Consider the following 25,722-nt stretch of genomic DNA (forward strand, 5'->3'; position numbering starts at 1 on the left):
CAGAATCAATGACTGTTGACTCTTTTAAGTTTTGTAGTTTGTTTGAAGTTTTGAAAAATACAAAACATCAAATATAAAATATTAGGCAACCTTAACTCCAATCTAAGCTCTATTTGACTATAAATTTTGTTGTTTTTTTTTTTATTAATGATCCTCGCAGCTATATGTAAACGGTTGAACCTAAAAAGAAATTCACTTGTGAATAGAAAATTATCAATAAAATAATCTAATTCAGTCAAACGGAAACAACAAACCAGTGAATTACATATAATGTAAAATAAAATATGAAAAAAATGGGAGAGAACTTCTAACTCAGGCATGAGTAACAGGAACACGAGGAAGGGGGAAGGGAACTGGAACCATAAATAAGTAAACCCTTCATCTCAGCTAACCCATAAAATGCATTGTTACATTGCAAAGTTGTTAATCAACTCTGCAACGTGAGAGAAGAAGATGGATACGCCACTGCAAACATCTCAAGGTGCACCGGAAAGAATCTTAGGATCGGTTTGGTTTGTAGTCTTTGATTTAAACAAAAATGAAAATTAAAATAGAATCAAATAAAAGAACTGAGTCTATGAATACATTTTTACCTTTTTATCATCAGCAAATCAAAGTCACGAACCTCTTATATACTTTTGCCTGAAATCAACAGATGAGATGGTTGTTGATTTGATTTAATATTTGAGTATAACTTACTGTATTAGCACAGTTTGTTCATTTTCTTTTTCCTTGTTTTGGGATTTTTTCTTTAATAATAATAATAATAACTTACCGTATTAGCACAGTTTGTTCATTTTCTTTTACCTTTTTTTGGGAATTTTTCTTTAATATAATAATAATAATAATAATAATAATAATAATAATAATAATAATAATAATAATAATAATAATAATAATTGATTTCCTCATTGTCCTTGTTTCCCTTTTTGAGTTCCTTTTTATTGAATATATATTTTAGCTAAAAATGACACGTTAACCTCGTATATTGTAATTTAATAATGGGTCCAGTTCTTATTGTCATCTTCTTCACCAGAAGTGAGAACTATATAAAAATTAAAACATGAGATGAGATACAAAAAAAAAAAAGAAGGAATAAAACATAGAGAGAACATGAACTTCGAAACTAAAATATTTGAATCTAATATTCAGACTGCACAACTATAAAATTTGAGTTAAACACAAACAATGTATAAAAACTAAAAATAAACTGTGGAAAAAAAAAGTTGGTGTACGATGTGACCTACATAAAAAAATGTTGAATCAACTAACATGGAGCTTCAGCCACTTACCTATGGCACACGACCTGATCTTTACAAGTCTCGGCTTCAAGACCAAATTTTTAGCAACTATTCTAACAAAAAAATTAAAACTGAATTGAAAATTATAAAATAATATATAAATTATATGTATAATAGAACTATACATTATTTTATTGATAAAACTGACCCATTCAACCCAGAAAATCGAATCAATGACCCACAACCCAGAGACAAATAGTTCAGCCTCCTATAGAGGTGTGAATCGGGTCGTGCCGCCCGTGGCCTAGCATGACACGGCACCATTTTGAGCTGGCCTGGCCCGATGGTCAATGGGACATATTGGGCTTGGGGTTTCAGGTCAGTGGGCCGGGCCGGCATGGCCCATATGTATATATTTTATATATATAGTATATAATATATTAATAAAATAAACATTTTTTTCAATTTTATTATACCACTTTATTTAATTATTGTATATATAAGCAATTATATACATCAAATTCACATAAAATTAAAATTTTAAGTTTTTTTTTTATTTTTTAAATAAATAATTTTGACCCAGTTCACGGCCCGACCTGGCCCACCATGGGCTCGGGCCATGGGCCATCTCGGGCCAATCCCCCAAAATATCTTAAGGGAGGGAGGCACGGCCCGACCTACACTTTATGCGGGCCATGCCATGCCAGCCCAGTACAGCCCGTTTTACACCTCTAACCTCCTAACCAATTTTTAAAATATTACTTTCTACTAAAAACAGTTTTGCATTAATCAATTCAAATTGATAAGAGATATGTTTTGCCCCGTCACATATGGATAGTCAACTTGGTGATACAAGTGGAGGGATTAGGGTTATATTTGGTACCATAGTTAGTTTATATTTAAACATTTTTTATTAATGTGTATGTATGCATGATCGCATCACATACGAAGAATCACTTCCACATTCCTTGACCAAGAAACATCAATTTCACGTTTCAACTACAAATGTCAATGAACTAGTCAACACATACATGAAGTTTCAACTACTGGTGAGTATGATGAGGATGATAGTAAATACTATGTTTCCATTTTTTTATATTTTTATATCTATAAAAATTATCCTTATTTGTTATACTTATTTTTATTTAATATGATGAATACATTTCTATAATATTTTGTATTTTTTTATAATTTGGGTTTTTATTCTTTTAATTTCATTTGTATTTAATTATGTATGACATCAAGAGTTTACTCATTTGACCTGAAAAGATTGAATTGTTGACTCACCACCAAATAGGAAAGCAACACCCCTTTTCGTGTTAATTTTAAATTTGTAAGTTGTTTCTATCATCAATAAAAATAACTAGCAGGGACCCATATGATGCATGGGAAAATCTGAAAGATTTAAAAATTTTATTTACTATTAATTAATATTAAATCAATAATTAAAATTTATTGTTAATTAACTAAAAGTATTCAAAGTTATTGTTAATATCTAAAATTTTAATAATTGTACTTTCATTTAATGTTGATTTATAGAAAATAATTATTGTTAATTTAATATGAATAAATATTTCTTAATAAATTTAGTTTTATTAACAATTTATAGTAATTTTAATAATTGTCGTTGTTTTTATTATTTTAAATGAATTTTTGATTAACTTTAAATAAATAAAAATAATTACAAAAGCTAACATTTTTATTTATTTCACTAATAATTAACAATTATATAGGAATGACAACAGGGTGGGTTCAGGGTGGGGCACCCCATCCCTATCCTTGCCCCATAATCATATGAGATTTTATGTATAGAATTGTTTATATATATACAATTAGACCTATTCACGGGCCAGGTAGCCCAATGATCCGGCCCGACCTGACTTGTTATTTTTCAGCCTTGGACAAAATTTAAGGCTCATGGGCTCGAGCTCGGACTTTCTTAAATAAGCCCAACCCGATACTATTACATATACTTATGTTATATATATATATATATATGCTTATGAAATTATTAATAAATATCAATTTACTATTAGGAAATATAAATTAGTTTGTTAATTTATTAAATTATTACTAAATTAATATAATATTAGAATATAAAATTATATTGAAAACAAGACATTTTGTGTACAGATCAGGCTTCAGGCTCGGACTCGAGCTTCGGGTTTTATATAAGGATTGGGCTTGGGCTCAAGATCTAGGCCCAATGGTTAGGTCGAGCTCAGGCTCGATCTTGCACATTTTCTGTTGATAAAGAGGCTCGTGTTAATTATAAAACTATGATTTTTTAAAAATTAAGTTTTTATTTAATTTTAGTCTAGTATAAAAATATATATAACATATATATATATATATATATATATATATATATATATATATATATATATATATATAATTTGTTATTTAAATATTATATAATAATATTTACCATATATGCATATAACTTCAAAGTTGAGTTTATTAGGGGTTGTTTGGGCCCTATCCACTAAAACCATCATTGGACTCTAAAAGTTTGATACCCAATTAGACTTCGAATCTAATTATCCCTCATAATGTGTGGTCATGGTGCATATCTCAACTAGACCTAACTCAAGAAAATATTGCTTGAGCCTGCAAATTTATAGATCTAATCGGGTTAGGTTAAGTTATAAATTATTTGTTACTTTTTATTATTAATTATTAAAATATTTTTACTTATTAAAATATTATAATTATTAAATTACTGTATTTATTTAAAATACAATAACTTTTGGAAATTATCATATTTTCAGAAATATTGCTAATATCTTGGCTAAAACTAATTAAATGTAACTTTTTAGTAATTAAATATAATTTTTTGGTAATTATAAGTAACTTTCTACTATTTATAGCTTAAATTATAATTACTATTAATTAAAATTTAAAAATAATTGTTATTAATTATTTTACGATTAATAATTTAAATAAATTAATTTTTCATTATTATTCAGTATTTTTTGCAATAAAATACAATTAATTTAAAATTTTAATTAATTTTAGTATTTTAATTAAGCTTTAGGTTTTTTAGAATTTTTGGGTTTTTAATTAATTTTTGGTTTTTTTATTTTTATTTAGTAATTTTTGCATATGAGTATTTTTAATAATTTTTAGTATTTTCATCATTTATTTTTGCATATTAGTCACTACAAAATTAATTTGCATTTGCTTTTAGTAAAAATAAATTAAATAACTAAATAAACACCATAGTTAATAAAAAATACAACTAATTTTCAATAATTTCTGACTTGGGTATTTTTTTCATAATTTTTGTTATTTTTTAATAATAAAATACTATTAATTGTACTTTTTAATTATTTTTAGTAAATACCCTTATTAATACAAAATATTCTTAATTTTCAATATTTTTAATTATTTTTAGTGTTTTAATTATGTTTAGTTTTTTTCAGAATTTTTGGATTTTTAATTAATTGTTGGAATTTTAAAACTATCAATTAATATTTTTTAGTAGCATTTGTTAAGGTCTCAACTCATAAGTTATCTAATAATATTATTAAAATTATCAATTAATATTTTGTTAATATTTATTCTTAGTGAAAGTTTAGTGGATTTTAAAATTAATAATTTTTTGATTGTTTAACCTCAACCTATTTATATTATTTGATTTATATCATGGTTTTCAAAACCGAACCAGACAGGAAAAACTAGGAACTGGTTAGGTGACCGGTTCCATTTTACCCTAGAACCGTTATTTCGCTAAAAACTATTGATTTGGTCAGCAAATCACTAACCCAGGCGATCAAACCATTTGAAAAATCCAACGGTTTTGGCCATTTTTTATTTTTTATTTTATTTTTATTTTTTTGTCAAAATGGGGAATTCGTTCAGTTCGAATGGATGGACCATTTGACTTGAGAACAGGCCATCTGTTCAGTTCGATTTTAAATGTAATTATAACATGCATTAAAATAAGAGGTCTTGGAAAACTCAAAGGTCTGTCTCTCTCTTAAATGTCTTTCTTAAATAATAATAACATACATTAAAATAATAAGCCTTGGAAAAACCAAAGGTCTCTCTCTAATAGTGTGCAATTTTATTAATCTAACCAAGATAAGCAATGATTACTATTTTATAGTTTTAAAACAAAAGAAAATAAGAAAAAATGCAAAAAATTGAGAAAATAGATAAATAGCTTATCTCAAAGGAGAGACACGCTGACATGGACCATCCAATTTTAATATATATATATATTATTTGTCATATTTATTTTTCTTTAATATGATATATATAGGATTTAATGAAAAAATGAGAGTTAATGCCCTAAATATAAAACATAATGATAGGAATTTGGTGAAGGAAGATTTGGCCCGACCTCTCTATTACGTGACACGTGGCAGAAACAACAGCTCGGCAAAAGGGGTCAAGCCTAGGCAGGAACAAGGGAACACGAGCGGACTGAACTCCCTACCAGGGGCCTGAACTCACCCTTTGTAACAGCTCGGGATACACTTCGCCAAACTGATCCACTTTGTAACAGCTCGGGATACACTTCACCGAACTGACCCACTTTGTAACAGCTCGGGATACACTTCGCCGAACTGACCCACTTTGTAACAGCTCGGGATACACCTCGCCGAACTGACCTGCCCTATAGATACTTCCGAGCTTAAGAGCGCCTCGCTCAGCACTTCGCATCACCTGGCACCAAAACCAAACAAGTCGTACCATGCCTGACACTAAGGAAGTTCGTGCCCGAGGGCGCCACGCCCGACTGACTTGGGATCTGACGTTTGGCGGCAGCACTCTAAACGGCCACCTGCCACCGCCACTGACACCGCCATCTCCAGTTAGATAGACGGTTAGGCAGTGACGGTTGTCTCAGCAGAAAGGACGACGGTCGAATTGACAAGCACAAGGGTAATCATACCTAACCTGACAAGGGCCTCGGGACGAGTGCACGAAGTGATTATAAGAGCCCCTGCCCCCCGACAACAGAGGTATGCAAAACTTTGCGCTATCTGGTATTACCTTGCTTTTGAAGGATTCTAACTTGAGCTTCGGAGCCTCTACACCGGGTTCCCCCCAGAGCTTCCCCATCTCCTCCGTTTCAGGTTCCCTGCTACCCGTTCGGAAGCAAGGCCGCAGACAGCTAAGACCGGCCGGATCGCGCTCCATCAAAATTAAATGAAAAGAAATGTAGTAGTTCAAATTACATTTTGTGTCGTCACAATTAGAGAGGGACCAAATTCACAAAAAGGGGTATTTTAGTCAAGAATAGGATTCAATGAACACCAATAAGAGTTACTTTGATATAAGACTTAATAAGAGGGATTTCAATGAGAAGAAAAGTAGTTATTCAATTTACAGTTATATCTTATATTTAGATAGCAATTAAATAATAAAAATAGGATAATCAAACAAAAGTTACACACCCTGATTTACAGTTTTAGTAGGAGAATAGATATAAATATACAACCTCACACTTGTAAGCCGACTTGTATTGATCAGCCTAAAATGTTTTGGATAGAAACAGCAAAGGTGTAAAACACAACCTAGATTGTGGATATAAAACGAATTATTTCCTAATTAATCAGTCTAGAATTAAATAGAAAACCCAAACATATGCAAAAGTATAATTAAGTCCCATTATTCACACGAGTTGGGATTTGCTCCACACACCGACCTCACAACATTCCCACTATACATTGAGAACATCTAGGCAGTTGTATGTTTTAATTAATGGGAAGATATTCCCAATGCATGGCCGGTAGTGGTAGTGTTGTGAGGTCGGTGTGAGGAGAAAATCCAGATTCTATTTACACGTCCCTCTGCCCTTCAAGATGTGTATAACAACTAATTAGAATGCAGCCCTTGTGATGGATCTCATTATTCCATCCGAAAAGATCTCTAAGATGACCATTAAGCTATACTGATCAGTTGAGAAAACAACTTTAAAGGTACTGAAAAAGTGAAAAGGATCAGTTTCGTACATGCAAATAAGAAGAGTAATTGGGGGAAGATGATCAGCGGAGGAAAGCTGCATTCTGGACCCCCTTGCTGGGGTAGCCGATGGGAGCATCATAGCTGCTGAAGAGTCGATAAGAGGAGATGAGGGAAAGCCCAGCATAGCAGGCCACAGCAACGAAGGTGGTGGCGACAGAAGCTGTGGCTTTCCGACAGAACCCACCAAAGGTTCCACAAGCTTGACTCCAAGTGATCTCGTCATCTCCCTTATAGGCCAAGTAGAGCACCTCTGCAGACACTGTTCCGGCTGCTAGTATCGCATATGTCATCACCTGCAGCAGCATATCAACACCACCAGCAAAACCAGAAATTAACCAGATTGATGTACTCTAATTAACATCAACTGCATATATATATATACATATATGCTTTGTTCTTTGAAAACTCACTTGATCCAAGACGAAAACAGTCCAGGCCCGAGACCTGGTGTTGGAGGCAGGAGGCACAGTTGCATAGAAAGCTGAAAGAAACGAATAGCCTGCACAAATTCCATTTGCATAGACCAGATACCTGCAGCATCACATTGTCAACAGAGGTTGAGAATTTAGGCTCAGTTTGGAAGGAGTACAAATGCAAATATGTAGAGTGCAAAACCTTATATCTTGTATGTCTTTGTACAGTACATATTTAAATCTGTACTCTTTCCAAACTGAGCCTTAGGAACAACCAGAGTCATTCAGGCATTCACTACCTGGGTCTCCATTCCTGAACCTGCTTAGAGAACCCATTCATATACGCCTAATTAAAAAGGCTTCTCTAATCATGGAGTAAATATCAGGCAGAAAGGGTTGTTACCTATATCCAGGAAACCCTTCTTTTTAATTATGATAATTATCTGATATAAATTACAGGTTTAACATTTTTCAATTATGTAATTTTACACTGTGCATGTTAATTAGTAAAATCTTTTGGGTACAAGAATTTATCAAGAGAAAGAATTTCAAAGGCTACCTAGAATCAAATGGGCCAATTTGTCAAAAGAAATATAGTTTCACCAGCCATCATTATCAGAACTTTGTTTAAAAGGAAAAATGCTGATTTTAACTTTGTTTAAAGCTCCATTCAAGATTTTCTTTGGAGGCCAGGTTTTCTGACTTTCTTTACTCGATTTGAAATTGATCATAATATTTTTTCCCTTCAATCCTGACCAAGAAAAATGAATTATTTATAAACATTTCTACTCTTTTATTTTGCTAACGTGCTCTACTGTTCTAACCATTACACTCTTGACTCTCCCCCTTTTTGCATTTCTTCAAAGGTTGGGGGAAAGAAGATTAATCAAGGAACAATTTTAAATAACACATAAGGAATGCCTACCATTTTAGAACAGCTAGCAACCAAACCCGTGCAAATGCATGAATGGGGTTGAATAGAAACTTGGTTAGGTTTGGATTGATAAATTTAGGTTTTGGCATCAGTTTAGTTCAAGGCCTAAGTCCATATTCTTGGTTGGTCTAGGGTTGGCTCTTAACCCCACCCAATGTTTTATTATAGAGAGTCAAAAGAGGTATCACAAATAGTGGAGAGCATTGTTTGGTTAAAAATAAAAAACCAAATTTTATTATATATAATATATATAATATTTTCAATATATAACATATATATTGTAACATGTATAATATAATACTAATAAATTTTGGTTTAAAACAAAATAACTGAAATTTTCAGTAATTTCAGTTTCAGTTCAGTTATTTTTATAAGTTCAGTTTTCTAAAATTTTGATTTATCCAGTTTGGTTTTTAACAGAATAAACCCAGTGCTCACCCGTCGCAAACATTGACTATTGAAGAGAGATAAGGGAAAGAGAACTAAGAATGATTTTATTAGAGAAGAGTAATGATAGATTTAAATAGAGAAAATTAAGACATAAAAGGGTTTTAATGAAGAGACATGTTTGTGCACCAAAATTTATAGAACTTTAGGATAGGAGATTAAGATATTATTTAATTTAAAAAATCTAGTTTTATTTTGATAAATTCTTTTCTTTTAATATTTCACATGCATAAAGGAGAGAGGAGGAGACTCCATGTGAGGCCTGTAAAAAATACAATTAATCCGGATAGTCTAAATAATATATTTATAGAAAAATATGTTTACTATATAACTTTAGAATAAATTTTTATTATTGTGTTTAATACTATAATAATATGTTTACTATACCATAATAATTTATGGCTTTGTTCTCTTTAAAATAAAGTAATATTGAATGAGGAAGGTTCTTTTTGAGATGTTATTTTTTTATGCATGCCATGAATTTTTCTAAATCCAAATTCAAGGGACCAAATTAAGCAAAATAAAAGCTAAAACTTTTTTTTTCTTTTTTTGATAAAAAAATTATAATGTTTGTATTTTCAGTGGGGATGTACATGGAAATAACGGCATGCAGCAGCCTATAGAGGAAAGAAAAAGCAAAAAAAAAAAAATCCAATGGTGCAAAATAAAGAATCCTTTTGCATCCTCCATGCAAATCTCAATCAAACATGAAAGTATAAGAGCATCAGAGCCTTTGGCCAATATTAATTACCACCATGTCCAGTGCAAGTTAATATTGAATCCAGTTCAACTTGACATGTGCACTAAAAACACAGTTTAATCCAATCCCCACATGGGTGTTGTAATAGATTTTCATTACCTGAAGCCTCCGAAATGGCTGTAAATGGCGGAGCCAAAGTCATTTTCCTCAGAGTTCTTCACCATGACCACCAGTGCAGTGACGCAGAGGGCTATGGGAAGGAGGCGGAGCAAGGTCTCAGCTGTACGCACACCTGAGTTTCCCTTCTCCTCCCCGTCACCTAGCGCTACCTCTGGAGGAGACACACCTCCAACACCACCCATCTCCTTCTCTGTTGTCTTCATCCTCTCTCTCTCTCTCTCTCTCTCTCTCTCTCTCTATTCTTTCTTCTTGTCCGGCCGCTTCAGCTCTAATTCATTTAACAGGGATGGGGATGGTGGGTTTACAGTGCTTTCGCATTTATTGATAAAGTCTGGGTCTACCTTGGGCGTTGGAGTGCGAGATGGAGAGCATTCAATGAATGAATGAAACAAAGAAAGCCGCTTCTCTCCAAGTTGTGTGCATGGATATGGATGAGCTTACAGTCATGCATTTATTGTTCGATTAAATACAATAAATGTCTTACCAGAAAGAATAAAAAGAGATGAGATTAAATTCAGTGGGAGCGCTATTGTCTTTTGATTTGTTAATCAACAAGATTTGAGATTAAATTCAGTCCTCTATTCGGTAGGTAATCAACAAGATACGAGATTTCCACATGAGAGTCAAAGCAATAAACTTCCCACTTCCGCTGCGACAAACCCAAGTCGTTTTTTTTTTCATGATATCTAAGAGAATTGGCAAAGTGTTTTGTTTAAGAGAGGAAGAGAGAAGATGGATTCAGTCATCCAGCAGAGTGGAATCAAGGGATATGTCGTAGCACCAATATGCCCAAGAAGAATAGGAGGAGAAGAAATGAAAGATCTAAACCTCTATGATTGGTCTGTGACTTACCAGTAGACCTTAGCAACACTGGTAGAAAGCCCAGTTGTTCTTTAATTGGAATTTGTTGGAATCAGCCCATCATGAATTAAGGGTTTTCTCCTTACCACTTTAGCATGACTCTTTAATGAGTTTTGATCTGTGCTTTTGACCTTTTGTAGTGTGTTCACACAGTGTTTTTTGCTTCTGCTGTAATGAGGGTTGCAGGTGCCGCTGAGCATTTTTCTCTGTTCTGCAAGGTTATTAAAACCGAACGGATCAGGGGTCCGGTTACTGGTTCGAACGGTCTGACAGTTCGATTCGAATGCTCGGCCTGTTCTGACAAAAGAATAAAGAAAATGAACAAAATCATTCAAACGATTAACCACCTGGTTCAGCAGTTTGTTGACCAAAATCAATAATTTTGAAGGAAAATCCGATTTTTAAGAAAACAGAACCGATCACCTGACCGATTTCCGGTTTTTCTGATCCGACCATCCGGTCCAATCCAGTCTTGCCCTCTTCAGGACTTGCTTTTAGATTAGAGGACTGGGGCTCAATGTATCCTTTTCATCTTATATTTGTTTGTCTTTTTCGGAACAACAAGAATTAGGAATTTAGGAGCCCAAATTCCATATTTCTAACAGTTCACATGAATTATTTTAGGGTAAACTACAGACACCTTCTCTCTACTTTTGAGGGGTGTGACTTAGTCCCATATTTGTCTAGGGTACGAAAAATTATGAAATTTCTCATAAATAATTTCTGTGTTTTTTAGGGCAAAAGATTGAGTGAGAAGAGTAAAACTACCACAAACTCAGACTCAGCCGAATTGTCTCACTTTCTCACCCCCTAGAATCTCTCCATCTCCATCTCACGTTCCCAAGTCTCATCATCTCCCACTGTGTTTAGGTTTGGGTAGTACGTACACGGAGACCTGTGTACACACACCTCTGCCCACTTACGAATAGGAAATAGGGAATAATTTGAAAAATGCATATTATTGCAAAAAGGTGATAGTTGAAAAATACTGATAATAATTATTCAAAACTCATAATAAATTGATGTAAGTTGAATATTGCAGAAAATATTATTGAAAAATGCAATTATTAAACATGGCGGTTAATTGAAAATAGTTGACAATCATTCAAAACTGCAATTATGGAAAATTGCTGCTAATTGAAAATAGATGATAATTATTCAAAATTGCAATTATTGAAAATTGTAGTTAATTGAAAATAATTGGCATAAGTCACTGAAGACAAATTAAACATGTTTATTTTTATAGGCAAAAACAGGTATTTTTTAAGACACCAATACAATAACAGGTATTTTTTAACCCGTTAACTATACGGGTCATTAATTTTTTTGATAAGCCAACTTGACTCCTTTTTTTTTATATATATACAAAAAGGGGCTATACATCGTGGGGGGTAGCCCAGGCAAAAAAGAGACAAAAGCAAGGTTAGAGTGAGTATAATTAACAAGCCAATCAGCAACTCGGTTCCCTTCCTGGAAAGTGTAACCCTGCTCCACAATTAGCAAGCTAATCAACCAACTTGACTCCTTAATCTAATGAAAATTCATTACTTTAATTTAACAACTTATAGGTACACATAAGTTGACTCATTTATGTTTACTCTGTACACCATATAAGTCATTGAATTTAAATTGGCCCCTTAATTCGATTAAAGTTAATTACTTTAACTTAATAATTAAATTCAATTAATAACTTATCTAATTAAACTAATAATTTAGTATGTAAAATTAATTATTCAATTCTTTAATTCATGTACATAATTAATATATAACATATACATTATTAAGTTTATAAAAAGAAACACAAAATGATCCAGCAATTACTAAAAAGTATTAAATAATTAAAAATGATTATTCCAAAAAATAAAATGATTCAATAATTAGTAAGATGGTTAAATAATTGGATTAATTAGCTCCATTAAGTTACCTTAGATTTATTAACCAAATAAAGCTAATAATTTAATTTAAGTTAATTAAAACGTGATAAAAAAAATTAAACCAACTATTTAAATAAAAATTAATTGGTTATGTTATTATATGTATAAAATGTAATTGTCTATGTTAGCATCTCCTCTCAGTCCTTCTACGCTATTTGTCTAATCTTACAGTTTATATTTTTTTTAACATTATCTATAATTATATACTCTAAAAAATACTCAATTAACTATTGCTTCTTAAAATATATCCACCTTCTTAAAATACTCAAGTCAAACTTTTCATACAAGTACTCAATCACAAACAAAATGATAGTTGCCCTGTACTTAAGATTTTGCCATGCCTACTACATAAGTTAAAAAGAAGAAAAAACATAAATTGTTAATTGCAAATTAAACCTCATTTAATTTTCTAAATTAAATAAAAAACCAAAATCAAATTTATCATATAGGCATAAGTTATGAATCTCAAATGAAATAATAAATGATGTGGATCATTCTTTTAAATAAAACATGATAAGTCTCTTAAATCAAATAAAAATTCATAAAAATAACATAAAAAACATAACTTAAATTTTTAATATAGATGATTTAAAAAAATTAAAATAATTCAGCTCATGGACCCATACTTAGTTCGGGGTTCATGCCTAGTGAGAGTGAAGAGGAAATGATGGAGGCGAAAGGGAATATGAAAGAACTAGTGGCGATGTGTGGGCAATGATTGAGGTAGTGGGGTTAAAGGTTGAGCAACAGTGGTAGAAACCCAAGCCCAGGATACTTAGCACCGTGTTGGATCGTGTTAAGATGCGGGTGGCCCGCTCAATCATTCTAGCCAATGGGCATAGAAACCCAAGCCCAGTACAACCAACGTATTATCGTGCCGAATTGATCCAATTTTATATCACGGCCCGATTTATACCTCTAAATTTAAAAGATGCAAGTAAATAATAAATATTTAAGGGTTAGCCTTTTGTAAAATATAAGAATTTTTTTGTTAAGGAGTATATAATTGAGCAGCCCAAATTAATTGAAATTCATCAATTGGAACTTGGAGGTTGAGATTAGTTAAGAACCCAATTTAATGCCTGAATCATTAGATGGACTTAGTACTTCATTCACATGGACCGGCTGGGATTTTGGTACCATTGCCGTTTCAACTTTCAAGTAATCAAGGCGGAAGCGGAATGTATATGTCTTGATTATTGAAGCCACGCAAGCGTTGTGATTTCAATAATAAATGATCTTTTGATGAGGCCTGGATTTTTTTTCCATTCATTTTCATATGTGTCCCAGTACATTAAAGTATTGATATTGATATCGCATAGGAAAACGTGTTTGAACCTTCGTTGACTCGAATGGTTGGACTGTTCGGGACTGAAATCGGTCACTAGAACGGTGTCGACCCGTTCAACCCGGGTTAGCAGTTTGGCAATTTTCATTTTATTTTTATTCTATTTTAAAATAAAAGTAAAACAAAAAAATGACAAATATATCCTATTTCTTGACTACATTCGATGACTTTCCTCTAGGGTTTTTTTGGCCAAACCAAAAAGCCAAAAACTCTTGTCCTTGACAAAGCTTGAGGCCTTCACTGAAGAAGACAGTGGCGATACATCGGCCCTTCTTTCCCGAAATCCAAACAAGCACCCGTTTGGTGACCAAAATTCAGACATCTCTGAAGTCTTAACTGAACTCTGATCTCTTGAAAAGAATGGCTCAACAGCATCTCTTGAAGGGGACGGCGACGACCACTATGAACATCCAACTTCAACCACCAGTCTAGAAGGACTACAATGATGACTGTTCATGTAAATAAGTTTGTTTTTTTTTCGTTTTTCTTTGATCTCTTATTTGAATGATTTGATCTGCACATTAAGCCATTAACTCATTTGTTTATTTATTTTTGCAATACTATGATTTCTCATTTTCTTGTCAAGGTACCAAACCACCATTTGCACCGGTGATGACTCCATCAGAGCCGAAAGCCACGCAAAATTTGAGAATCACATCCCTTGTTTTTCAATTTTGATTTGAAGCTTAAATTGGTATATTTTTGTCTTATTTGAAGCTTAAAGTCTTAAAATTTGGATTTATATCATGCATTATGGTTGTTGGTATGCCTGACTCGATTAATCTTGTATTTGAAGCTTAAACTGCCTGATTCTTGAACAAAACATAACATATTCTAGTATCTTGATAAGTAAGAATCAAGTAGGAGTCAAATAGAAACATTTTTCACTAATGTCCAATCAAGGGACAGATTTTGAGCTACAACTTGCATGAGGATATCTTTTGAACTTGTATAACTGAATATTTCCTCGTACAAATTGGAGAAAAATATCTGTATTTTTTTTTTGTAATTTTCTGTATTTTTTGTATTTTATTATTTTTATTTTTTTTCATATGTTGTTCTTTTCCTGTGTAGTTTCTATATTTTATCTAATTTTATGGTATTTTTTATTATATATATATATATATATATATATATATTGTTTTAAATTTATTTATGACATCACGGGTCAAACCGTTTGACCCAGACAATTGAACACCGCTAAACTAGAAAATGGTGCCTAGAACGGTTCCGTTTATGGTTCGGTTTTTAAAACCTTGGTATAGGATAACTCAAGTACGGATATGGATACATTTTGGAAATGCATAGAACAAAAAATATAGATATGCTAGGAAAATACATACAAATTCCATAAATACATAAGAAATGTATATTTTAATTATACATATTAAGAAATATATTACAATTAATATTGCGGGATGTATATATCAATAAAGAATCTAAGACACATATTTTGTTATCTTCTCTTTAAGTTGGAATCACAAAACATATGAAACCATTATATTTTAATTACTATATCAATTATTTTTATTTTACTATTTTTACTTTTTAACATTAACAAAAATTCAACAAAATATTATATTCTCAAATGTTTGATAAATAATATTTTTTATTTTTATAAACAATAAATATGTTATAAAATCTATTAAAATTTCTAAGATACATATCATAAGTAAATTCGTAATTTTCAATTACTAAAATAAAAATCCCATTATGAATATTTTATTTCTACATTTTTCTGAAATAAAACTCATTTTCTGATATAAATGTAGGTTAATGGATTTGATAGATTTAAGTTAATATTGTATTCTTAAATATTTTGTAAACAATATTTTTATTTTCATAAATAATAAATATGTTATTTAATTTAAATTAAAATAACAATTTATTATTATATAAAAATTTTAAGATAATTATTATGTGCAAATTTGTAAACTTTAAGTACTAAAATAATTATTCTATTATTAATATTTTTTGTATAAATTTCTTGAGAACAAAAAACATTTTTAATATAAATATGGATTTGATAGATTATTTATTCCATTAATTTATAAAATACCAATTTTGAATTTTATTTTTTTATTTTTAATTGTATTTGTTGATTATAAACACATTTTAATTGCACGTAAACACAAAAGTTAATAAAAATTAGGGTAAATTACAAAGTCCCCTTGTACATTTTTTACTACTAAGACCCTCTTGAACTTTAGCCGTTAAGTCAGATGAAGGAAATATCAAAATACCTAATTAAACATTTTTTATTTTCTTTTTCTTGCCCTTTTTCTCTTAAAACCTATTTAACCAAAAATACCTCTATGATTACATATTTGGTGTTAGGAAGTGATTTCGTTTGTTTTGATGGCTTGTTATTTTCACTTCCATAATCAAAACATGATGTCCATATACAAGTAAGATTTATAAGAGCGAGTTCCGACGTCTTTGTTGGTTCACCCCGGAGTTCGTCTCCTGTCTTCTCGACACAAACCCGGTGACCAAAACAGCAATTCCGAAAATCATTGAGAATCTATTGAAGATCAGCCACGTATCACAATGGATAAATGCACAACTTGCATGCAACCGATCTGGTAACATCCCATTCGATTAAATGGATTAGAACTCTAATGTTATCTTCCTCCTTTTTTTTTTGAATTTTGAATTTCGGTTGTAACAACTCCTTTGCTCTGCGATACCAACTGTGCTATATTAATGGCATCTTGAAACTGTGAACTTATTGAATTCAATAAATTAAGATGTTTTCTTTAGCATTAATTCATTTTTTCTCCCAGAGAGCATTATAGGTAGAGATGCTATTAAAGATGGGCCACTGGCAATAATGTAATTATGCTTTCATAGACGAGGGGGTTAATCGACTCCGAGGGTTTCAATGTCCAACCTGTGAAGGAGGAAGTACGTCAGAGGCCTTGGGTGTTTTCGCAAGGGCGGAAACTCTGACGATTAACTTACTAAGTGCGTAATAAAGAGGTCAGACTGTCAACTTACATAATAAGTGATGCATCTTATTTAATACTTGAGCTTGCCTGGAGGTTGTTAACAGCCGACGGTCAAGATTACTTCCTGACCCTGCCACGTGGTGCCATCTTAGGCCTGCCATTTACGCCTACATCAGGTAGCATAGTATTTACGAGTTTGATGAAATTTTTCTTGGATCTGAACATATAATTCTGAGAACCGGCGCTCATACCGGATTAGTTTTGTTTGAGATGGCCCATCATCAAGCAGCTGCCTCTTTAGCACTAAAGTTGTCCTCAGTTTGCTGGTTGCAAGTTCAATATTTGCTAAATTCAGTTTTTTCGAATGAGTTACATAAAGTGATCAATGGCACCAAGGAGGTCGTCATTGCTTTTGTCACAAAAAAAAAAAAAAAAACTTTGTCTCTACTTCATCAGTAACCTCAACTTGCAAATCAGAATGTTTCTGCTCGCAACAGGAAGGGAAATCCGACGTACGCTTGCCTTTTCCAAATCCTTCGATGTCTTCAACTGTGAAATCATTTTCGATCTGCACCATACTTACACCACCTTCTTTATCAATTCTGAATTCTCTCAATGTCAATGCTGCATTGCATTCAGAAGATTTATCCTTCTTCATAGATCTGTTCCTTCAAATTGGCATGCAACATTTTAATTGAATTTTCTGCAAGACACAATTCCTTCTAAAGTAACTGAATGGTGGGTTGCTCCTCGCACCTAATCTTAGTTTGCATTGGTATGACACGACTCACAATGCACAGGATAAATCCCTCCGTAGTTAAGTCAAGGTCTCGATCGAATTAATTTGGTTAGCTTGGAGAGGATATGGACATCCCATCGATATTAGAGCTGCTTCAATGACTTGTAGCGCCTTATTGCATTTTGTCTTGGAGGACGGAATCTTGATCGGAGAGCTAGGCTTGCAGTTCAGGGACTAAATCTTTGGTGGTGGGCTATGGCGGAGATGATGAAAAGTACAGAGGATCTGAAGAGAGTGCAACAGGAAGAACTAGTGGACGTGGTGAGCCTGGAATGAAAATAAAGCTTTGCTTTGCTTATCTCAATCCAATCCCAATTGAAAGGAAGAAAATTGTGTGGTGTTAGAGGAACAAAGAGTGGGAATGTAACTTGGGCAGGCTCGGCCTGAGCCCGAACTGGCCCAACCTACAATTTTATACAGGCTGGGTTTGGATTTTCGGTCTTCGGGTTGGGTTCGGGCCTAAGAAGTCGGGTTTTTTATTTTTTGGGTTGAGCTCGGGCCTAGCCCTTAAGCAGTTCAAACCTGTCCCAATTATATACATTTGTACATATACGTGTATATATATAAATGTTATATATATATATATATATATATATATATTTACATATATATACATACATATTTGTATATATAACTTTTGTAGATATTTTGCCTGGGTTGACCATAAACCCAGCCCAACCCTCCGGACGTGCACCCCTAAGAAAGAGGGGGAAGATAGTAATCAAAAGGCTCTATCATCTCCTCTTCCCACGATTATTATTGTAACAACAATTCCATTGGTGGTAAAAACTAGAATCAAATTGCCTCTGCTTGTTAATGGCATCCGCCACATGTTAGGGTTTGGTTTGCAACTGTTTTGTTTGTCCTATCCTATCTTTTGAATTGGGTGGTGAAAGTTTCTTTTTTCGCTTTTTTTTTTAATTTAAAAAGTAAAATGTGAGAAATTAACTAGACAAAATGGCCATTTAATAATCTCGCACATGTAAGCCAGATGTCGTATACTCTGACTTGCAGTAGTCCACTTTATGGTTTTAAAAAATGACTTAGAAATGGAATTGTTCTGACCACTAGTTTTTAGGTTGACTGTTCGATCGTCTAGTTTGAATGGATGGCATGTTCTAACAAAAATAGTTAAAAATAAAAAATGGCCAAAAACCGTTGAATGAGTCGACGGGCCACAACGGTTTGACTACCTGAACCAACGAATTATTGACTTTTTTAATGATTTTTGGCCAGAAATTCGTTTTAGAGAAAAATAGAACCGGTTGCCTAAACAATTCCCTAGCCAAACAGTACAACTGTCCGGATCAATGACGGTTCAAAAACCATGATGATCCACTTTGAGTAAACATTAGTAAGACAGTATACACCATGAAAATCCTGGGAGGATTTTTTGAAGAAATGTCAAGTTCACCTTTACTACTTTAGGGAGCAAAGTCTCAATTTCTTGGCTGAACTAGCAATAGCTTGGCACTAAAGCCGATCTCTTGGCTGAACTGGCAACCATATATATACTTAAAAATGGTGTATGGACAAATCCCCGCATTGAGAAAAAATGGAATCTGGCACCTTCTTTTCGGGTGCTGGCCTTTTTTGTGAACAGAACCGGTAGTGCCGGTTTTTAAAAAACCGGTAATCGGAACCAAACCAAAATCAGTCAGTTAACCGATTGACCGGTTCAGTTAACTGATGGTTCGGATTGTTGGTTTTTCGGTTTTTATAATTTTATAATACTTATTAAAAATATATAAAAATTATAAATATATATAAAATATTATATTTTAAATAATATTATTTATATATGTAATGTGTATTTATTAATTTTTAATATATATATAATATATATATATAAATATATAGAAAATATATAGAAAAATATGTATACCGATCGATTCGGTCAACCGTCAATTTTTTAAATTGATTAACTAAAACCAAACCAATACTTTCGATTTTTTAAAACACCGAACCGACTGATTCGATTAACTGATTTTTTGGTTCGGTTTTGATCAATTTTTTCATTTTTTTTTTTTGCTCACCCCTAATATCACCCACCTCTCCTTACTTCCTTGCCCCTTTCATGTATTCTTCTTAATTTTTTCACTTTCCTCTTTTTTTCCTTTCAGACCCTCTTCTTAGCGACACATCAGCATCATTTTTTCTCCTTTCTCTTTTATTTTTTAAGTTCCTTATTAATGATGTGATCTCCATAGAGGCTGGAGGTTCATGATTCATGTAATCTATACAGATAAGATTTACTTGAATTCAGTAATTTGATATACAAAGTAATTTTTAGGAAGTTAAACCCATTGACTTTTTTTTCTAGTTTATAAAATAAAAAAAAAGATAAAAAAAAATAGAGAAGTGATGAAGCGATTAAAATAGGGAAATTGTCTAAAATTCACCATGAGTTTTCTGCATTTCTCTTAAACTCATCACAACTTTTCAAAACGTCTAAAACTCACCATGTTAGTAAGTTTTTATTTTCCAAAACTCACCTTCTGTTAGTGCACCGTTAATGTTTCTTAACAGAGGTATCCACGTCAGCATAAAATAACAAATTTTATGACCAAATCACCCTTGAATGGCGAGTTAGAGGAAAAGGGTCTTTTTCATTTTTCAATTTTCATTTTTTTACATTTTTAGTGTTTTTTTATAATTTCTAATATTTTTTTATAATTTCTGTTTTTTTTTTAATTTTTCTATTTTCTACCATCTATAAAATTTCCTGTATATTTTGTCATTTATTTGCAATTTTTGTGTTTTTTCTATAAGTTTTGATGTTTTTTCTAAGATTTTTTTTCTGAATTTTTTTTTTCAATTTCTATAGTTTCTATAATTTAAAAACATTTTTTTTTATTTTGTATGCATTTTCTATAATTTTTTACATTTTTAATTTCTGTATTTTTATTTATTTTATATTTGAAAATATTTTTTAAACTTTTTTTTTTCATTTTTCATGTCTAAATATTAAAATATATGTATATATTTTATATTTTTTTATGAAGGTTAAAATGGTAATATATTAACAGCCATTAATCTCTTTAACGTCAAATTAGTGATATGGTGAGTTTAAGAGAAATGCTTCATAGTGAATTTTTGACAATTTCCCTGCCTTTTGATTTGTGCCTTGGCCTCTTTGATTTATGGGTCCTGTACATTTTCATTAATCATACATATCGTTAGATTTTTGTAGAATATATTTTTAGATCAGTCATGCATATAATAGATGGTCTGATGTAAAGCTCTTATGTGGGCATGTAACCATATAGGGACAATCTCCATTTAAGATACATATACGAGAGATATTCCCAATATAGATGTTGTATTGTGGTGATTATTTGTAGTCCGAGTCTTCTATCAATTTCCTAAGCCTGGGCTTAGGGCCTATGCCAAGGTTAGAACCGGATCTAACCCCTATCTAAAGCCTGGAAATCTTGGGCTGGATTTGGCTCCTATATACTTGCACATCCAAAAGCTTAAAACTGGGCCTATACCTCAACCTGTCCCACACCAGGACTGGCAATTTAGTCCATTGTGCTAACATTAAACCCAGCCCATGATCAATTGCGTGGGTGATACTTTAAAAGTATTGTACTTGCAGACATACATTCTTCCGCCAATTGCTTCCTTCTCAGGCTCTAACCTGGTTGCTTCCTTTCCCTTCCCTATTAGTTCCTTCAAACCAAATTCAGCCTAAGTTCACATCTGTTGGGATCATCTGAATTTATTTATTTATTTATTTCCATGGGGTCATACACTGGGGATAACCCATCCCCCAAACTCATAACTCTCCTAACCTTGCGCAGACAGGATTCAATCCCAAGAAATCAGTACAATAAGTTAGAGACCTTATCAATTAGCCAGTTGGCACCTCTGTCTTGCTACTCCCAATAACACATGGATGGTTCGTCGATTGATTGATGGCGTGTCCTTATTTTGCTGGGAATCACAAAAAAAAAAAAAAATCACAGTAGATATGATCTCTACTGCTACCACAATCTGTAGCAATTCCGAGTGACCCCAATATAAAACAGATGCAGATTATGGTTGTATTTGATATCATTGTTGTTTTTACTGAAATGTTATAAACTGACCAATATAAATGCGTAAGAGACATTTTTTTCTACCTGAAACATTTTAAATTGATTGTTTCGTATAGCTGTTTCTACATGAAACATCAAAGGAAAGAAGGTAATGGAGGAACAAGACAATCATGTGGCTATATCGCAAGGAATTTGGATTTGCTCCTCACAAAACACGCCTTCAGACCAACTTTACAGTATTTTAGGCCATGCATTGACAACATTTCCCATATTAGTCATTTATGAGAAGATGTTCTCAATGTATGACTGTGATGTGCTGTGAGATTGATGTGAAGCACCCTATGCGAGAAGCAAATCTGATTTCTATCCTAACCCCCACCCCCCACTTCTATGTTGATTTGGATACAATGGGACAGTTACACCAGCACAAATGAATGGATGACAGTTAACACGTGGAGGATGAATGAATAACAGTTACACAGGTGTTAGAATAAAAGGGCGATGCGGAGGGAAATCAGTCTCTACCCAAACAATACTCAACAATACTCCATCCCATCGCATTGTGAGTTTGTGACATGCCATCTCAATAACGAATTAGGATTTGCTCCCCATACAGCGCATTTCATACCATTCATTTGTTCCTGATGAATAATAATAAATATAAATACGGGAGATGTAGGGGATGTATAACTTAAACAGACCATGAGGTCAGGGTGAGGCGCGCTCTATGAAAAGCAGATCCTGACTCCTCAATAACACCACAGAACTGACAAGAGAGTCAGTAAAACATAAGTTATATGACACTGAGAATTCACATGATCTGTCCCCTGTACGGAAATTTCTGTCCCAAACCAATAGCAATTTACCACATCAGCCTTTTTTCTTATTTTAAAATTAAATTTTTATATGATGTGGATGATTGCTATTGGTTTGGGACAGAAAATGCGAACTCTGAGACTGAAATGAAATTTATGATATCTAAAAGAAATGGTATGGAAAAAATTTTGATAAATCAAAAAGTTTCTTAAGAGTAACTTTTTGTCTTAAATATCAATAAAAATAATATATTTTATATAATAACAGAAATATATATATATATATATATATATATATATATATATATATATATATTATCAAATAAGGGCATTCGTCTTCCTCCTCTGTATTTGGCCGACGAATGCCCTTATTTTTAACGGAAATGAGATACCCGGTTAAGTCCAATCATCTTAACAGCATTCTTCGGTAGCTTAACGTCGATAACAGCTTCTCTTTCAAGCGGAGGATGCTTGCTCTAGCTTCTTCGACCAACAGTTTCTGTGACTATCACCTTGGTTTCTTCTTGAATTTTAAATTCAGTTGGCCGGTAATAATGGCCCTTGATGAGAGTGGATTTGGCCCTCCAATGATATTGTGACACATGGCACCTCAGAACAACTGGGTAACACCCTAAACCACTTAGGCAACAATTTGCCTTAGCCAAGATGATGTGTCCAACCTAGCAACCTGGCGACCTACGAGGCGTGCTTGCCAACAAATTCGGCATGCATATCCCAACACTCCCACGATCCTTGGAAGTTGGCCCACATACCGAACATTCCGAAAGATGGTCAACGTGCATGGCGGTTACCTCCAAGGATTTCGAACCAGTTAGGCATGACCTCCAGGAAATCTCGGAGGCGGTACGTGAGGCCCACATCAAACAATGCTTATATAAAGGCACCAACCCTAATGACGCAAGGGGACAAGTAAGCATATTCTAGCTCTCATACTTTGTGACTTTTAGCTCATAATCTACTATGAGAGTACTGACCTAAGCATCGGAGCGACCTCACCGGGTTAGCCACCCCGGGTCCTCTAACATTGATTCTTTGTAGGTCTCTAAAGAACTACGAAGCCCAACAATCAATCCAACTCGCTACCAGGCAACTCGGCCCTCTGGTCAGCACAGCACCTAACCTGCCTGCTTGACCCAATCAGCTCATCACCTAACCTGTCTAGCTAGGCCCAGTCAGTTCTACACCTAACCTGCCTAGCTCGGCCCAGTTAGCTCTGCCCCTAATCTACCCCCAACTCGGCCTGGTCAGCTCAGCATCCAGATCCTCATCTAGCAGAAGTTAACTTTAGCCTTCGAGTCATCGGCCACTTAGAAGCAAACCAAATGACGAGGTACTTAACACAAAAAATTGATACTTCACCAAAACATGATCCACCAATTAGCGTCGTCTGTGGGAAACGCTACAAAAAGCTAAGTTTTCATCCTCCGAAAGGCTAAGTCCTCTTCTTCCAGAAAGCTAAGTTCTCACCTTCTAGTTTCCATTTTTTTATGAACTCAAAGACTATACAAGAAGTTGATGGCCTACAGACTAAGCAACTCTACCAACTTTATTTCAACTCGGGTAAAGTCTCATCAGTTCTCTTCGTGAGGTACCCTCTACAAAGATGAGCTCTTCGTATCTTCCGCAGGACGCCCCTGCCGGTCGAACCTTCCAAGGCTCCCATGCAGGCTGGTGACCTAAAGTCAATAGTGCTGCCCCCGTAGGTCGATCTCCTAGTAGCCTCGTGTAGGGTAACCGATGTCACTAACGAGGCTGATGCAGCGCAGTCGTAGATCTAAGGTGTCAAGCTGATAAAAGACCTCGACACCACATAAGACCCAGTCACCTCTTCGACATGGGCAAAATCAAAGATTAAAGAGAGTGGACTATGAGTCGATCCTAGAGCCAAAGGGCTAAAGTGCCGAGCCGGCAAAGACTTCGGCACCACATAAGACCCAATCACCTCTTCAACATGGGCAAAATCAAGGGTAAGGAGAGTGGACTGTGAGTTGCTCCCAGAGCCTAAAGAATTGAATCAATGCTTACAAGCTCATTGAATTAGTCATTTCAGGCCAAAAGGAGCAATCTACTCCATTTGCCGAGTTACTTTCAGCTTGGGAGTGGGGGGCAAATGATGAGGGTGGATTTGGCCCTCCAATGATATTGTGACACATGGCACCTCGGAACAAATAGGTGACACCCGGAACCACTTAGGCAACAACTTGCCTCGGCCAAGATGATGGTGTCCGACCTGGCGACCTGCGAGGCGTGCTTGCCGACAAATTCGGCATGCATATCCCAACACTCCCACGATCCTTGGAAGTTGGCCCACGTACTGAACATTTCAGAGGATGGTCAACGTGCATGGCGGTTACCTCCGAGGATCTCGAACCAGTTAGGCATGAACTCCAGGAAATCTCGGAGGCGGTACGTGAGACCCACATCAAACAAGGCCTATATAAAGGCACCAACCCCAATGACGCAGGGGGGCAAGTAAGCATATTCTAGCTCTCATACTTTGTGATTTTTAGCTCGCTGTCTACTATGAGAGTACTAACTTATGCATCGAAGCGACCTCGCCGGGTTAGCCACCCCGGGTCCTCTAACATTGATTCCTTGCAAGTCTCTAAAAAACTACGAAGCTCAACAATCAATCCAGCTCGCCACTAGGCAGCTCAGCCCTCTGGTCAGCTCGTCACCTAACCTGCCTAGCTCGGCCCAATCAATTCGGCACCTAACTTGCCCAACTCGGCCCAGTTAGGTTGGCACCTAATTTGCCCCCAGCTCGGCCTGGTCAGTTCAACATCCAGGTCCTCATCCAGTAGAAGTTAACTTTGGCCTCTGAGTCATTGGCCACTTGAAAGCAGACCAAATAATGAGGTACTTAGCACAAAAAATTGATAATTCACGAAAAAATTGATTCATCAGTCCTGCTCCATCGAGTTCGCCCTTTGGCCGTGACAGCCAGGAATTGATCCGCGGCTTCGCGTACAGCTCGACCACGAGGCGGAGCTTTCGACGATGCAGGGGATTGATTCCAGTGAACTTGTCGCAAAGCTTCGGTGCGACATCTACCT

At 34.1% G+C, this 25,722-nt stretch overlaps 1 protein-coding gene across 3 annotated transcripts; it reads right to left on the bottom strand.

The window, feature by feature from the left end:
- Window positions 1–196: 196 nt before the first annotated feature.
- Window positions 197–10,674, bottom strand: LOC148869256 (CASP-like protein 2A1). Of its 3 annotated transcripts, none has more exons than XM_088970296.1 (5): window positions 9,874–10,674; window positions 7,631–7,751; window positions 7,208–7,513; window positions 594–642; window positions 197–465 (listed from the first exon to the last, which is right to left on the bottom strand). In XM_088970296.1, exons 1-3 carry the CDS (start codon window positions 10,095–10,097, stop codon window positions 7,241–7,243), a joined length of 618 nt encoding a protein of 205 aa, XP_088826422.1. In that variant the 5' UTR covers window positions 10,098–10,674; the 3' UTR covers window positions 197–465; window positions 594–642; window positions 7,208–7,240. The 3 variants fall into 3 exon arrangements, with proteins under 3 accessions (XP_088826422.1, XP_088826424.1, XP_088826423.1); XM_088970298.1 differs by having other exon boundaries at window positions 197–475; XM_088970297.1 differs by having other exon boundaries at window positions 197–505.
- Between the last annotated feature and the right edge of the window lie 15,048 nt (window positions 10,675–25,722).

This window comes from Nelumbo lutea, chromosome 2 (assembly GCF_056320005.1).
Source record: "Nelumbo lutea isolate HS-2025 chromosome 2, American lotus-T2T, whole genome shotgun sequence".
In the NCBI taxonomy this organism is placed as follows: domain Eukaryota; kingdom Viridiplantae; phylum Streptophyta; class Magnoliopsida; order Proteales; family Nelumbonaceae; genus Nelumbo; species Nelumbo lutea.

Coding starts and splice junctions, on each gene's coding strand:
- LOC148869256 (XM_088970296.1), bottom strand. CDS start 10,097: ATGAAGACAACAGAGAAGGAGATGGGTGGTGTTGGAGGTGTGTCTCCT. Junction 7,752..9,873: donor AGCCATTTCGGAGGCTTCAG/GTAATGAAAATC, acceptor GTGATGCTGCAG/GTATCTGGTCTATGCAAATG. Junction 7,514..7,630: donor CTGTTTTCGTCTTGGATCAA/GTGAGTTTTCAA, acceptor ATGCTGCTGCAG/GTGATGACATATGCGATACT.